The 12,499-nt window shown below is 34.6% G+C and overlaps 1 protein-coding gene across 1 annotated transcript in view; it reads left to right on the top strand.

Moving 5' to 3' along the window:
• Brf (Brf RNA polymerase III subunit) overlaps positions 1–12,499 on the top strand; it is a 113,796-nt gene that overhangs the window by 28,202 nt on the left and 73,095 nt on the right. Inside the window, exons 5-6 of the mRNA XM_035367018.2 lie at positions 2,489–2,520; positions 2,623–2,695. Of these exons, the coding sequence (XP_035222909.1) occupies positions 2,489–2,520; positions 2,623–2,695 (105 nt within the window). The remainder of the gene's footprint in view (positions 1–2,488; positions 2,521–2,622; positions 2,696–12,499) is intronic.

Here is a 12,499-nt window from a genome sequence, read left to right as displayed (position 1 = left end):
ATAGCATTTATATTTGGATTTTGAAACTTCTTAACAGCTTCGTTATTATTCTGTCTATGAGCAACTGGAAGATTTCGTGGTTTCACTAAAGCTCCTTCCACAATTTATAAGGGATCAAGAACGATAGCTTAAAATAAATTTTATCCTATATTTCCATACAAGCCAGTCGCTTTCACCTGCCAAAGACTTTACCTGGATCTTAGCTAATTCCATAATTTGATTTTTAAACCACTTTTGATCTCCAAGATAAAAATGAAAGATTAGATTACGCTTAATTTTGTTTTACTTTTATCAATTAAAAACACTTGACGCAGTATTTGATCTTGACCCATAATCCTAAAAAACTTCTAGAACTAAAAAGCAAAATAGCAGAGCAAAAAATAGTAAGTTTTAATTGGAATTACTAACTAAATAGTAAAACGACATCCTTGGAACAACAGAATCGTGGAACTTGATTTCCTAATCAATGTGATTTATGATTCAAATGTGATATTTCATAATAAAACAACAAATACTCACTGTTGTTAGAGAACTTATTAACTAAACTGTATATAATTATTATTAACTTTTTTAATAACATACTTTAACAAGAATGAGTATTGGAAGGCTGAATGAAATACTAATATTTTATGTGCTAAACTACACATAAATTCATACTTCTAACAGTAGCTAAATTAAAAAATATATTATAATTTATAAAACTGAATTATAAAATGCTTCTGTCTGTTATAATTTGCATTACACTAGACACTGTAGTGAGAAACCAGGCAATAAATATTCCTGTTGCTGATGCATATATGCGAAAAATTATTTTTGCTACACTGAATACAAAACCTAAATTTTAAACTTACTCTTTTTAAACCATAGGCTGTATTAATTTCATAACTATAATTCTGAAATTAAATTTTTGTTTTAGAGAATTTTGTCTGTGAGCTAAATTATATTTTGGAACTACACTGATATGCGCCCTCAAGTCACCAAATTTCTCGCCAAACATTTTTGGTGAGAAACTCCATGCAGCCAGATTGCTATCTAAATTTTTTGTGTACATTTCGAACTTTAAGCCTAAAATGTCTCCAGAAACACGGTTTTCGCAAACGCAAAAACCACGTTTTGAACATACAGTTTAAGGGTTTAATCCTAGTATCCGGTGCACACGGGGTTTGGCTACTTTTGGCGACTTTATGATGAGCAGTAAAAACGCGACATATACGATGAGTAGTAAACAGGTCATTCAAAGAATATATATGGTTATACATAGTGTATACTATATATATAGTGTATATACCATGTATATACACTATATACTATATATATAGTGTATATACTATGTATATACACATATAGTATATAGTGTATATTATATATATAGACGTTCTTTGTATCATTTTTTGTGTTGGCGATAATTTTCAAAATCACGCCAAGGCTGCACTGTATACTAGGATTTTACTCAATTTAAGCTAAAAATCCGAAACAGAAACAAAAAATTTAGATAGCAAAACCATAAATTTCTAACCAAAATTATTTGACAAGAGTCCATGTACACAGCGATATGTTTTAACTTAAAAAAACATCTACGAATGGCACAATTTAGGCAACAAACGAATCTGCGAACTACGCACACCTCACTTTAATAAATTAACATAACAACAATAAATTTCAAAGAATACCATGTACACAGCGTCCTGTTTCAACTTTAAAAAACATCTACGAATTGCACAATTTAGACGGTACACACTAATCAACAAAATAACTAAAATAAATTTCAAACAATTAAAAAAAACTACAATAACGACAGAAATTCATACTAAAAAAAACAATGAACATAACATTCTACAAAATAAGGAAAAGAATAAAATAAAATGCACTTACCATGAATTAATGCTTTTTCAAACAGCAGAAATACCAATTTCGTACCGCCTTTAACATGCCACCACGTAATCACTATCGTATTTATATGACAGCCAGACACACTATCCAGAAAATTCATACTATGGGTCACAAATAAATAAAATAACAAATAATCACAAATCCTTACTTCTATCATATACAGCCACTAAAAATAATCTCCCAGACCCTCATTCCATGCCTCCAAATACCCACTGCCCCTCAACCAAAGAATCTCTCAACAGGATGGCCACGATGATATTTCCTTTTGCCGAACTTCAATTCAACAACTTCCACCATTTTATCTTTCCCCCCTAGCTTCTCATACACAGAGCATGATGCGAACCAGCGAACGATTTTTCAACATCAACAAGGTTGCCATACAACACGCAATCGTGCCAAAAACCACTGCAGAACACATATCGCCACATTTGGTGAAATTAGGGCGTATATCAGAGTTGTACCTGTATTTCTTTTAACTTAATTATTAACTTAATATTTTTACTTTCATGCATGTAAATTATTCTCTGTAGTAAGGAATAATAAAAAATTATGTTAGTTTTATATTTCTCTAACTGAATTTTTCTTAACAAAATTTTAGATATGTTGTTAGACTTTAGTGATGTCCTTCAGGTAACATAATAAGATAAAACTGTATTTTTCCCTCTTTGTGAAATTGCAGTATGTTTTTTTTTTTTTTTTTAATTTTTAAATTAAATTATTTACTTTTTATAGATAAGTGTGTACGAGTTGGGCAAAACGTATCTTAAACTTACTACAGCTTTACATATCAAAGCTCCAGTTTTAGGTATTTTACTTGTTACTTTTTGCTGCTGTTTTACTCCATATATATTTTGCATTAAATTTTATGATGTGTTTTTGCTTTTAATTATGCACATTGTTTTAAATAATTCTAAACTTTTATTTAAAAGTAGTTTGCAATTTGAGTTCATCATCTGATAAAAACTTTAGGTTGAAAGCGCATGAAAACCCGTGCAATATTGAAATTGTTTTGTGAATTTATCATTTAGAACCAATGAAATTGTTAGAATTTAAAATTTTGTTCCTGACATTTGTTCTTTTCCATGTGTTATCTTTTGTATGCTCTCAGAGTTGTATAGTAAGCTTAACTGGCATTTTGTTTTATTTAAATTTATAGCACTTATTTTATTTAATTAATAAAAAAAAAACTCAGTGGCATAACAGCCCTAATAGGCCAAAGCCTGCAATGCTCGAAATCTGCTTTCTTGACCGTGGGCCCTGGGGTGCGTAAGCATATGCCCTGAACAAGTGGTAAACTTGTCGCAGGACACCCCCCACCTCCCGTGTTTAATTCCCAAGTGAGCTTGGTGCTCATTTTATCAACACAAGTGATCGAAATCAAGGGATGAAAGGCTGAGTCGACCTCAGCCGGAATCGAACCCCGTACGAACCCCCGGGAATCGAACCCCGTACGCATATAAGCATTCTGTACCACACCATGTGCATAGGGAAAAATTCGTACTTGTAATTGGACATACTTTCTGATGAAATCATTTTCTTTTGGTGTAATGACATTTAGGCAGAATTCTTACAGTTTTAGTTTCGTTGAATGACGTGCATGAGTGATACGGAATCCTGAACATTATTATTTGTACTCTTTGAATAATAATGCCAGACATAAAAATTGACATGTGGATGACATCTTGTTTATGGAATAATAAAATTATAAATTCCTTCAAAGATGCTGTTAATATCAGAAGCAATCTCAAATGCTTAGATTATGTAAACTGAGTTCATAAATTTAGTGCAAAGCACATTAGATTACACAGCAATCCTGACTCAGATATAAAGGCGTATGTGCTAGTAAGTATATTATGATTGAAATTCTGTCGCATTCAGTTCCTTTCACATTGCAGAAAATATTCTCTTTGCAACTGTATATGTTATTTCCATGTTAATATCCACGTCTTTCACACTTCCAATATTTCGTTGCCTTTAAATGAAAGAAAAAAAATGCATTCGGTATATTCGTTGAATACACGTATATAAAAAACTTTCTTCTCTGATAAACACTATTTTTATGCAAAGGTACAAATATATAATACATTAAAAAATGGGCAGTATTCATAAAGCACAGATTTATGGGAAATATTCATTTTTTGCACAGTTATCTCTATTTCTGTGTTCCAAATCTATAGTAGTCTAACTTCAAAAATAAATTTTCCTTTTTCAGACTGACTACAAATATCGTGAAATTACTGTGTTTAATGTTTTAATGTTAGCTCCCGATTTGTCTCTTGTTTTCGGAGATTGTATCTACAAAGAATCTATATTAAATGAACATGAATCAATAAATTAATGATCACAAAACCTTTAATATGAAAGCTTTTAAATTAAGAATACATTTATTAAAATCCTCTGCATCAAATAATATTAATACACATTGACGGAATTAGCGGTACTGATTTTCTTCTCTATGAAAAAGAAAAAGCACTATATTTTTTATATTAAATTCATCATACTACAGTGTTGTAATAAGAGTAATCCACAATAAAAATTCAACGCATGTCATTAACGATAATAATCTTTTTGGTACTGCTATCAAAATGTAAATAAACGTATGAAGATGTATTTTTTAGCCCAAGCGATGTCAAGGCGTTCCTAAGCGTAGAGAAAATGATATCATCGGAAGTCGTATCCAATCAAGGGGATGGATTTTCCCTATGCGCGTGGTGCGGTACAGAATGCTTATATGCACCCTGGACCTGTGGTGCTGCTGCGTGATGCGCTAGCCACTGCGCCACCAGGCCTTAATTAATAAGAAGGGAGAATGTTAAATACATTGTTTGATTAATTTCACTGTGTAAAGATTACATGTAATTTTTTTTTTTTTAAACACCGGATTGTAATAAGTGTAGTTTTTCCTAGCTTAACAAAGTTCCATTCAGAGAAGGACTTATGTTTTAAGAATAATTTCTTGCCTGATATTGGACTTAAAAATTGAAATTATTATTTTTTTCTGTGTGGTATTTCTTCACAATAGGTCTAAAAATTTTAGTTTTAAGCTGCAATTAAAATTTTGCTTTTCAATCAGTTAGAAAAAGAGATAATTGCATTTAATTATATTTTAATGCTAAAATTTAGATTTCACCAAGGCCCAAATTGTTGTAACACTTTCAATTTAAATTTTGGAATAGTATTTCTTTACAGTACATTTTTTTCTTACATTCCAATGAAACATGCATTAAATTTATTTAAAAAAGGAATGTAATAATTATGCTCCATATTATAAAATAATAGGGAACAAAATGTCATATTTCTAGGCAAGTTTTGATTCAAAGAACAAGTTTACAAAAAAAAAAAAAAAATCTTGGAAAATAAAACTGCAGTAAAATTACTACCCTAGTTATGACTAATCACATGATGACATATAATTTGTTTATGTGTACTTTACTAGAATGTTTTCTACTTTTGGAATAGTGACATGTTCATTTATGTATTTGTATTTAGGCTAGGTTATAGCTGTGAGGTTTCAAAATTCAAATTCTTTGAATATCTTCTGTGAATGCATTGCTAACAGTCCATAGTTCTTAATGGAATCTAATATGCATGATGATCTTAAAACTTAAAAAATGAATAAACATTTTGAGAGAATTGCAGAAAACAATTTACATAAAAGCAAAGTTAATTAAGAGCCTGCTTTTATTATGTACTGTTGCAACTATAATACAGTACAAAGTCTGAGATCTGGACTATCAGATTTTCGGTGATTCTGGATTTGGGATTTTCCTGGATATTAGATCCTCAGGTTAAAACTTATAAGATGGCATGTAGAAATTATGAAATTAAAAATATGAAATCTTGATTTATGAAATAATGAAGCATTTATGATCTAAAGGTAACAAAATTTATATATAAAAAAGCTTAATATTTATATGTTTATTTTATTAAACCTTTCTTTCAATGCAAGTTGTTAAAGTTGCTTTTTTTGTGCTAATATTTTTTCTTTAATTCTGTAGACAGACATAATTTCATATGCAGTTACAAAGTTCCATTGTTCAAGTCCTAATTGCTGTGTCAAAAATTCTGACTAACTTGTCAATAGAAATTTTTTCATTTTCAATAACTTCTCTGTTGCTTTCTTCACTGTCGGTAGCGGTATTTTCTGGATCTAGAACCATGCAGCTGAAGCTTTTTCACCTGAAATTCTTAATTGCCTTATACCATGGGGATTTTTAAATTTGGTTAACCAACCTGTCAAATATGTGCACTATGTCATATGTGTCAAATATGTGCACTTCATTTTTAAGTTCATTTCTTAATGAAATGTTTTAGCTTGAGCCATTAGCATTTGACCTGTCAATGCCACGCCCTCACTACGATGCTGTATGACCCATTCAGTCATCACTTTGTCATGATCTTAACTTTTAGCATAATGAATAATTTTTCTGTTATTCATTGCAATATCGGAATCATAAAAAAATTCAAAAAGTTCATTTTTCTGTTTTTTCATGTCATATATAATTAATTTTCCAATGTCATACTCCTCGCATAATTTTGAACGGATATACCTTTATCCATATTTTTTACAGCAATTCTATTTTTTGTTTAATGGACAACAAAATATGCTTTCACTTTGTAGATCCTGTTACAGCTCCAGAATTAGAAACTTTTCAACATAATCAAAATTGAAACTTTAATTTTCGTAAAATTGCTGTAATAAAAACAGCCTATGAAAAATAATTAAGCTGGATCAAATCAGAAAGTTATATATTGACTGAAATTCCTTGGAATCGGTAAAGTATAATTTTAGCCTAACTTAACAACGTTTGCTATACATTATTGGCTATATAGCATGAGGTTGGTGACGAAAGGCAAATTCTTCCACTAAATTTGGTCTTGCTTCTGTTGCTTACTGAGACAATTAAGCCTGAACTGTATTAGTTTAGCTATTTGTCATACTTATGTCTATTTTTTGCGCATGCTTAAGGCTTATGTGGGTCCTGAATAAATAAATTCCCACATATACTGAAGTTGTATTAAGAGCCGGCGCTAGATATCTTACCGCCTGATGCAGTCTCTGGTGAGTCCTGAATTCTGCTACCAAGTGCCTCCCTAAGTTCTAAAGTTTTGCTGTCCCTAAATTTTGGATCTCAGTCCTTTCCCTAAATTCCAAAAATATTTTCATCCCTTAATTTTGTTGCTCAGTGCTTCTCTAAATTCCAAAAATCTTGTCATTCCTAAATTCTGCTGGATGGTGCGGCTGTTGAACTCAGGCACCGGTTCTGGGTTTATGTGAAAAAAACAAATCAGGTATTCTTAATTCAAATAGCACTAAATGTAATCTTATCTTTTGGTCTAGGCCTATGAGTATCATTAACAAAATTGTATTTTTAGCATATGGAAAAAAAATTTTGTTCAATTTTTCCTCATCAACATTCTTAACGCATTTAACTTAAATCTGTAATCATTGCCAAGTGTAATGTTCATCATAAAAGGTTACCATACTCTTTGTTACTAAATTTCTAATTAAAGAAAATTGTTTGGGCATCGCTGCATGTGTCATTACTCAAGTTGTCATGTGTTGATGAACATGCAGTGATGAAAGCAAAATATAATAAATAATGATTCTCTAGGTTGTTCGTCAGGGATATAAAATATTAGTAGGTGTAGAATCAACGATGTTTCTATTTTTAATGTTTCAGTTTGAGATGTATTCCAAGTAGAAACGCAGCTACGAAGCCAAAATATTGATCACACAAATCTATGCTAAATTATTGTTTTAACAATGAGGTATTTATTTAGTGCTGAAGGAAAATTGAGGATTTTGGCTCTCCACATGTGTTATTTATGGTGGGAAAAGACAAGTGCACATGCATAAAGCATTAAAATAAAAAGTTGTTGCCGGTTTTGAGGTCCGGATTTTAGATCATTCTGGATATTCGACATCCAGATCTCGGACTTTGTACTGTAGTGACTTAAACCATTGGTTGAAATAATTCTAGGCTTTTTAGAATAATTAAAGTTCCCATGTAATAAAAACATTTAGGATTAAAAGCTGAGTCTAATATTTTGAACCAGGAAAATTGGTTAGAATTTAAACATTTACTTACGTGATAGTTTATTTATTGCTGGCCTTTCTGTCCATTTCAGCATCTTTTGAGCTCATTGCTTCTCAGCAGAAACAACAGCATCTTTGTGAGTTCTGCTAGGTGTATCCATACAGACTAGTGATAATTCTTCTGAAAGCGGTTGATAACTCCTATCGTACTGTGACACAAAGACATGATAAAGAATGAAAAGGCACACAAATTAAATTGAAGTTTATGTTACAAACCACATTTAGGCATTACTAAGATAGAAAGTTTTGCAGATAGCCTGTCTGTATCGTCAGCTGGAATCTGCGTAAATGGCTCTACAAAGTTCCCATTCTCTTATTGCTGTTTCATGTGCAGTTGCTTTGAGTAAGGTCACTGTATTTTTTAAGGATTGATGTCCAGATGTGTGGAATGAAGGAATATTCTGTACTGCAACTGATTTATGATATCATTGCGATGTGTAAGGTGTTTTTTAAGTAAGGGCCTTTTAAAAAAGCAAATGAAAGAAAATTTTCAAAAACCAAATTTAATTTCAGATTCTACACATATTTCTTTCAACACAGTTTCCAAGTTTGTTTAAACACTTAACATACCTTAAAACTAGATTTTGAATACTCTCTTCATAGAAACTTGCTGCCTGCTCTGATAACCAAAGAGGTTATGGCCATTTTCGTGTCTTCATCATCGTTGTAGTGGTTGCCGCCGAGGTGATGTTTGAGATAGCACAAGAGATGAAAATCACTCAGTGCAAGGGTCCTAAAAAGAAGGGTGTCCAAAACTTCCCAGCTAAGATGGTCCAATAAAGCTTGGGTCTGAGCTGTGGTGCATTGTCATGGAGTAGCAAAATTCCCTCTTGTCAGCATGGCATGTCTTTTGTTTTGAATCGCTCTGCATAGCTTTCACAAGGTTTGGCCATAGGCTACTGCATTTATGGTGGTTCCGCATTGCATGAAATCAACCAACAAAACACCATGCCTATCCCAAAATACGGATGCCATGATCTTGCGCTGAGACAGAGTTTGTTTGGCCTTGACCTTTACAAAAGAGTGTGTGTCTCCCCTCCATGCTGTGTTGCTTCCATTTGGGTGTGACATATGAAACCCACATTTCATTTCCTGTTACGATCCAACTCAACATGGCATCACCTTTTTTGTTATAACGAGTCAAAAAGTTCAGGAACACTCAAATCTTTTGTTTATGTGGTCTTCTGTAAGGAGTTTAGAGACCAAAGAGGAGCACAGTTTCTTTAACATTAACTTTTCAGAAACAATCTTGTGCAGTACTGACCTAGAAACTTCAGGAAATAGCTTATGATGAAGCATCTCAAGACTTTTCGCTTCAACTGAAGTCACCACATCATCTGTGATCGCAGATAGGCGACCGGAGTGGGACTCATCATAGACATTGTTATGGCCAGCTTTGAAGTCTCTAACTTTTTATGCACTTTGCCTTCACTCATGATAGTATCTCCATAAACTTCAGAAATCTGCTGATAAATGCAGTAGACAAGTTTCTTGCCGACAAAAAATGTATCACTAACCATACCTCGCATGGGGTGGGGGATTTGATAACCTTGAACATTTTTAAAGACACAGAACAGACCATAACAGGTTACCTACACATCTATAGCTGAGCACACAAGGAATGCCTGGACATGACGCAAGCACTCGTAGTGGCATGTGCACCACCTATTAGTGTATACAACAAAACGGTCCTTAAAAACGTTCAACATATTTAGATTTTGCCTTAGTCCAAGATTCAAAATGCTCAGACTGTTCTTGGATGGGTACAGACTACTGCAGTGTGTGGATAGAATTGTTTCATAAATGCTCTTACCAAGGATTTTCTCATTGCAGTATGGCTTTTGTCTATTTATTCTGTCTTGTTGAGGTGAATGTAACACTGGTTGAGAAATCTCTGATCAGATGTTATATATATATATATATATATATATTATTTTTAATCTTAGTGCATGATATCAATTATCTTCAAAATATATAAATCTGTGTAACATCACGAGTAACAGCCCTCAGGGGCTCACTTTTGTGAGTACGGGTGTGGCAATCCCGAAGTACCCTAGCCCTTCAGGGGATCATCTTCCTGGTGAGATGGGTGTTACGATCCTGGTGCCCCAGTGATCTATCCTCTTTTCCGTCTCCTCTCCTCTTGGCTGGAACTTTTTCCCTTCCCTTCTCCTTCGTGGTTTCTCTCTACGGAGTTTGGGGCTCGTCACGAGAGACTGGAGCAGCCCTTGTCTCTAGTTTTCGAGTGGCGAAAAAACTGCCCACGTGTTTGCCATGTGTGGAGACCCGTGTCGCTGGAAAGGACGGTCCTGGTACTTGAGGGGCGAGGTACTGTCCCCAACACACTACTTTGGCCTCTGCTTCAGTTAAACGGGAGGCACCTTAGTCGTCCTCATGGGTGTCAATCGGCTGGTCACTAGTCCTTGTGTCAGTGGCTTGGGGTCAAGCTCTCAGGAGTACCTGCTTTCGGGAAAGACGACTGTGGGGCTTCAGTTTGCATATAGGTCCGGCTAGCCCTAACACAGGAATCTGTGTTCCCTTGTTGGGCTCCGTGGTGGGCAGGGCCATCGGACCCGAATCTTTTTTCTTTCACTATGGCTAACTCACATATATACTTAATAAAAGATTTCGAGGTCACTCCAGTCAATCCAGTCACTCAACCTAGTTCTGAAATGTCTACTGCTAAACCAGTCACTCAACCTAGTTCTGAAACATCTACTGCTAAACCAATCACTCAACCAAGTTCTGAAACGTCTACTGCTAAACCAGTCACTCAACCTAGTTCTGAAAAGTCTACTGCAAAAAAATTACGTACAGATACAAATGAAAAAAATCATAACAATAGTCCCTGTTTCCTAGTCATCTCTAGTCCTTCTGGCAAAATGCATAAGATGTCTTCTTTTGTAATAAACAAATACATCCAGTCTTGTATTGGTGAGCCGAGAAATATAAAGTGTCTCCGCTCTGGAGACTTGCTGATTGATATAACCTCAGCCACCCAGTCTGCTTCTTTACTTCAGATAACTAAACTTGGGCAAGCGAATGTCACTGTAACAGCACATAAGTCACTGAACTATTGTCATGGTGTAATCTCAGAATTCGACCTTCTGTATGTTTCTGAAGAAAAGATCGCTTCTGACCTATCCGACCAAAATGTCTGCGGTGCATGGCGGATCAAGATGCGTAAAGAAGGTAAGTTGATAGACACGAAACATGTGATCCTTACCTTCAACACGCCTGATCTGCCTAAAAATATTAAGGCCGGATATCTAAATATTCCTGTAAGACCTTATATTCCAAACCCTATGCGATGTTTCCAATGCCAGCGTTTCGGCCATTCTAAGACGTCTTGTCGTGGCAGCCTCACATGCGCCCGATGCTCACAGATTGGCCACAATTCTGATAATTGTACCGCTGCGCCTTTGTGTATAAATTGCAAGGGTGACCACCCAGCATTTTCTCGCTTGTGCCCAAAATGGAAATCAGAAAAAGAAATCCAGACTACAAAAGTTACTAGGAACATCTCTTACACCGAAGCCAGAAGATTAGTCCAGAGCACACAGCTTCGACCAAATCATACGCCAGTGCTGTTAAATCATCTCGTACAGTTGCCATCCAAACATCAATAGGCACACAGACCCTACCAAATAAAATCTAACCGTCTACATCCAACAAGAAAAAAGAAAATGCAACCCATATAGTACAAAAAGAAAGAAACAGTTATTCAAAGTAAGCCCAAAACTGCCACACAAAAAATATCAAATAAAAATATAAGTCACAGCAATAGCTCTCTCGATGAGATGATTTCTGAATCTGTGGATTCAGACTTTATGGAAGTAGAAGAGGGTCTAGAAGTTCCCAGGTATCTACTTCCACGAAAAACAAAAGAACAGCACCGAAAAAACAAAAACCATTCATAATGGCCACCCTCGTGTCATGGAACTGTCGTGGTTTCCACCAAAATTTGCTTAGTCTATAATAAATGTGTATCATCCTGTGTGCTTAGCAATACAGGAAACAAATCTGAAACCAGAACAGCATGCAAAAGTTTGGAGGTTTTCTTTCGTCAGAAAGGATAACCTTGCAGGTGAGCGTGCCAGTGGAGGTGTAGGTCTCTTCTCCTCACTGGATTATCCCTCAAATGTACTTTCTTTGACGACATCCCTCCAAGTTGTCGCTACTCAAATAAATTTTGATATTGTTGTTTCATTTGTTTCTTTGTATTTGCCTCCAAATGAGCACATTTATCAGCAAGATTTAAATAATCTAATAGAGCAGCTGCCTGAGCCTTTTATCATAATAGGAGATTTTAACGGCCATAGTCCACTCTGGGGTAGTAAAGATACAAATTGTCGAGGAAGACAAATTGAGCAGATGATCGAAGATCATAGCCTTTGTCTCCTAAATAATGGGCAGGATACGTACTTCCATAGCCTTCAAGGACATTCCACGCTCTCGACCTTGCCAATCTGTTCACCATCTCTGTTGCCATTTTGCACTTTTAGTGTC

This window comes from Stegodyphus dumicola, chromosome 3, assembly GCF_044657685.1.
Source record: "Stegodyphus dumicola isolate Sdum_Otavi_A_Nest chromosome 3, ASM4465768v1".
Taxonomy (NCBI): Eukaryota; Metazoa; Arthropoda; class Arachnida; order Araneae; family Eresidae; genus Stegodyphus; species Stegodyphus dumicola.
Note: the sequence above shows the minus strand (reverse complement) of the source record. Positions and strands in the feature narration are given on the sequence as shown.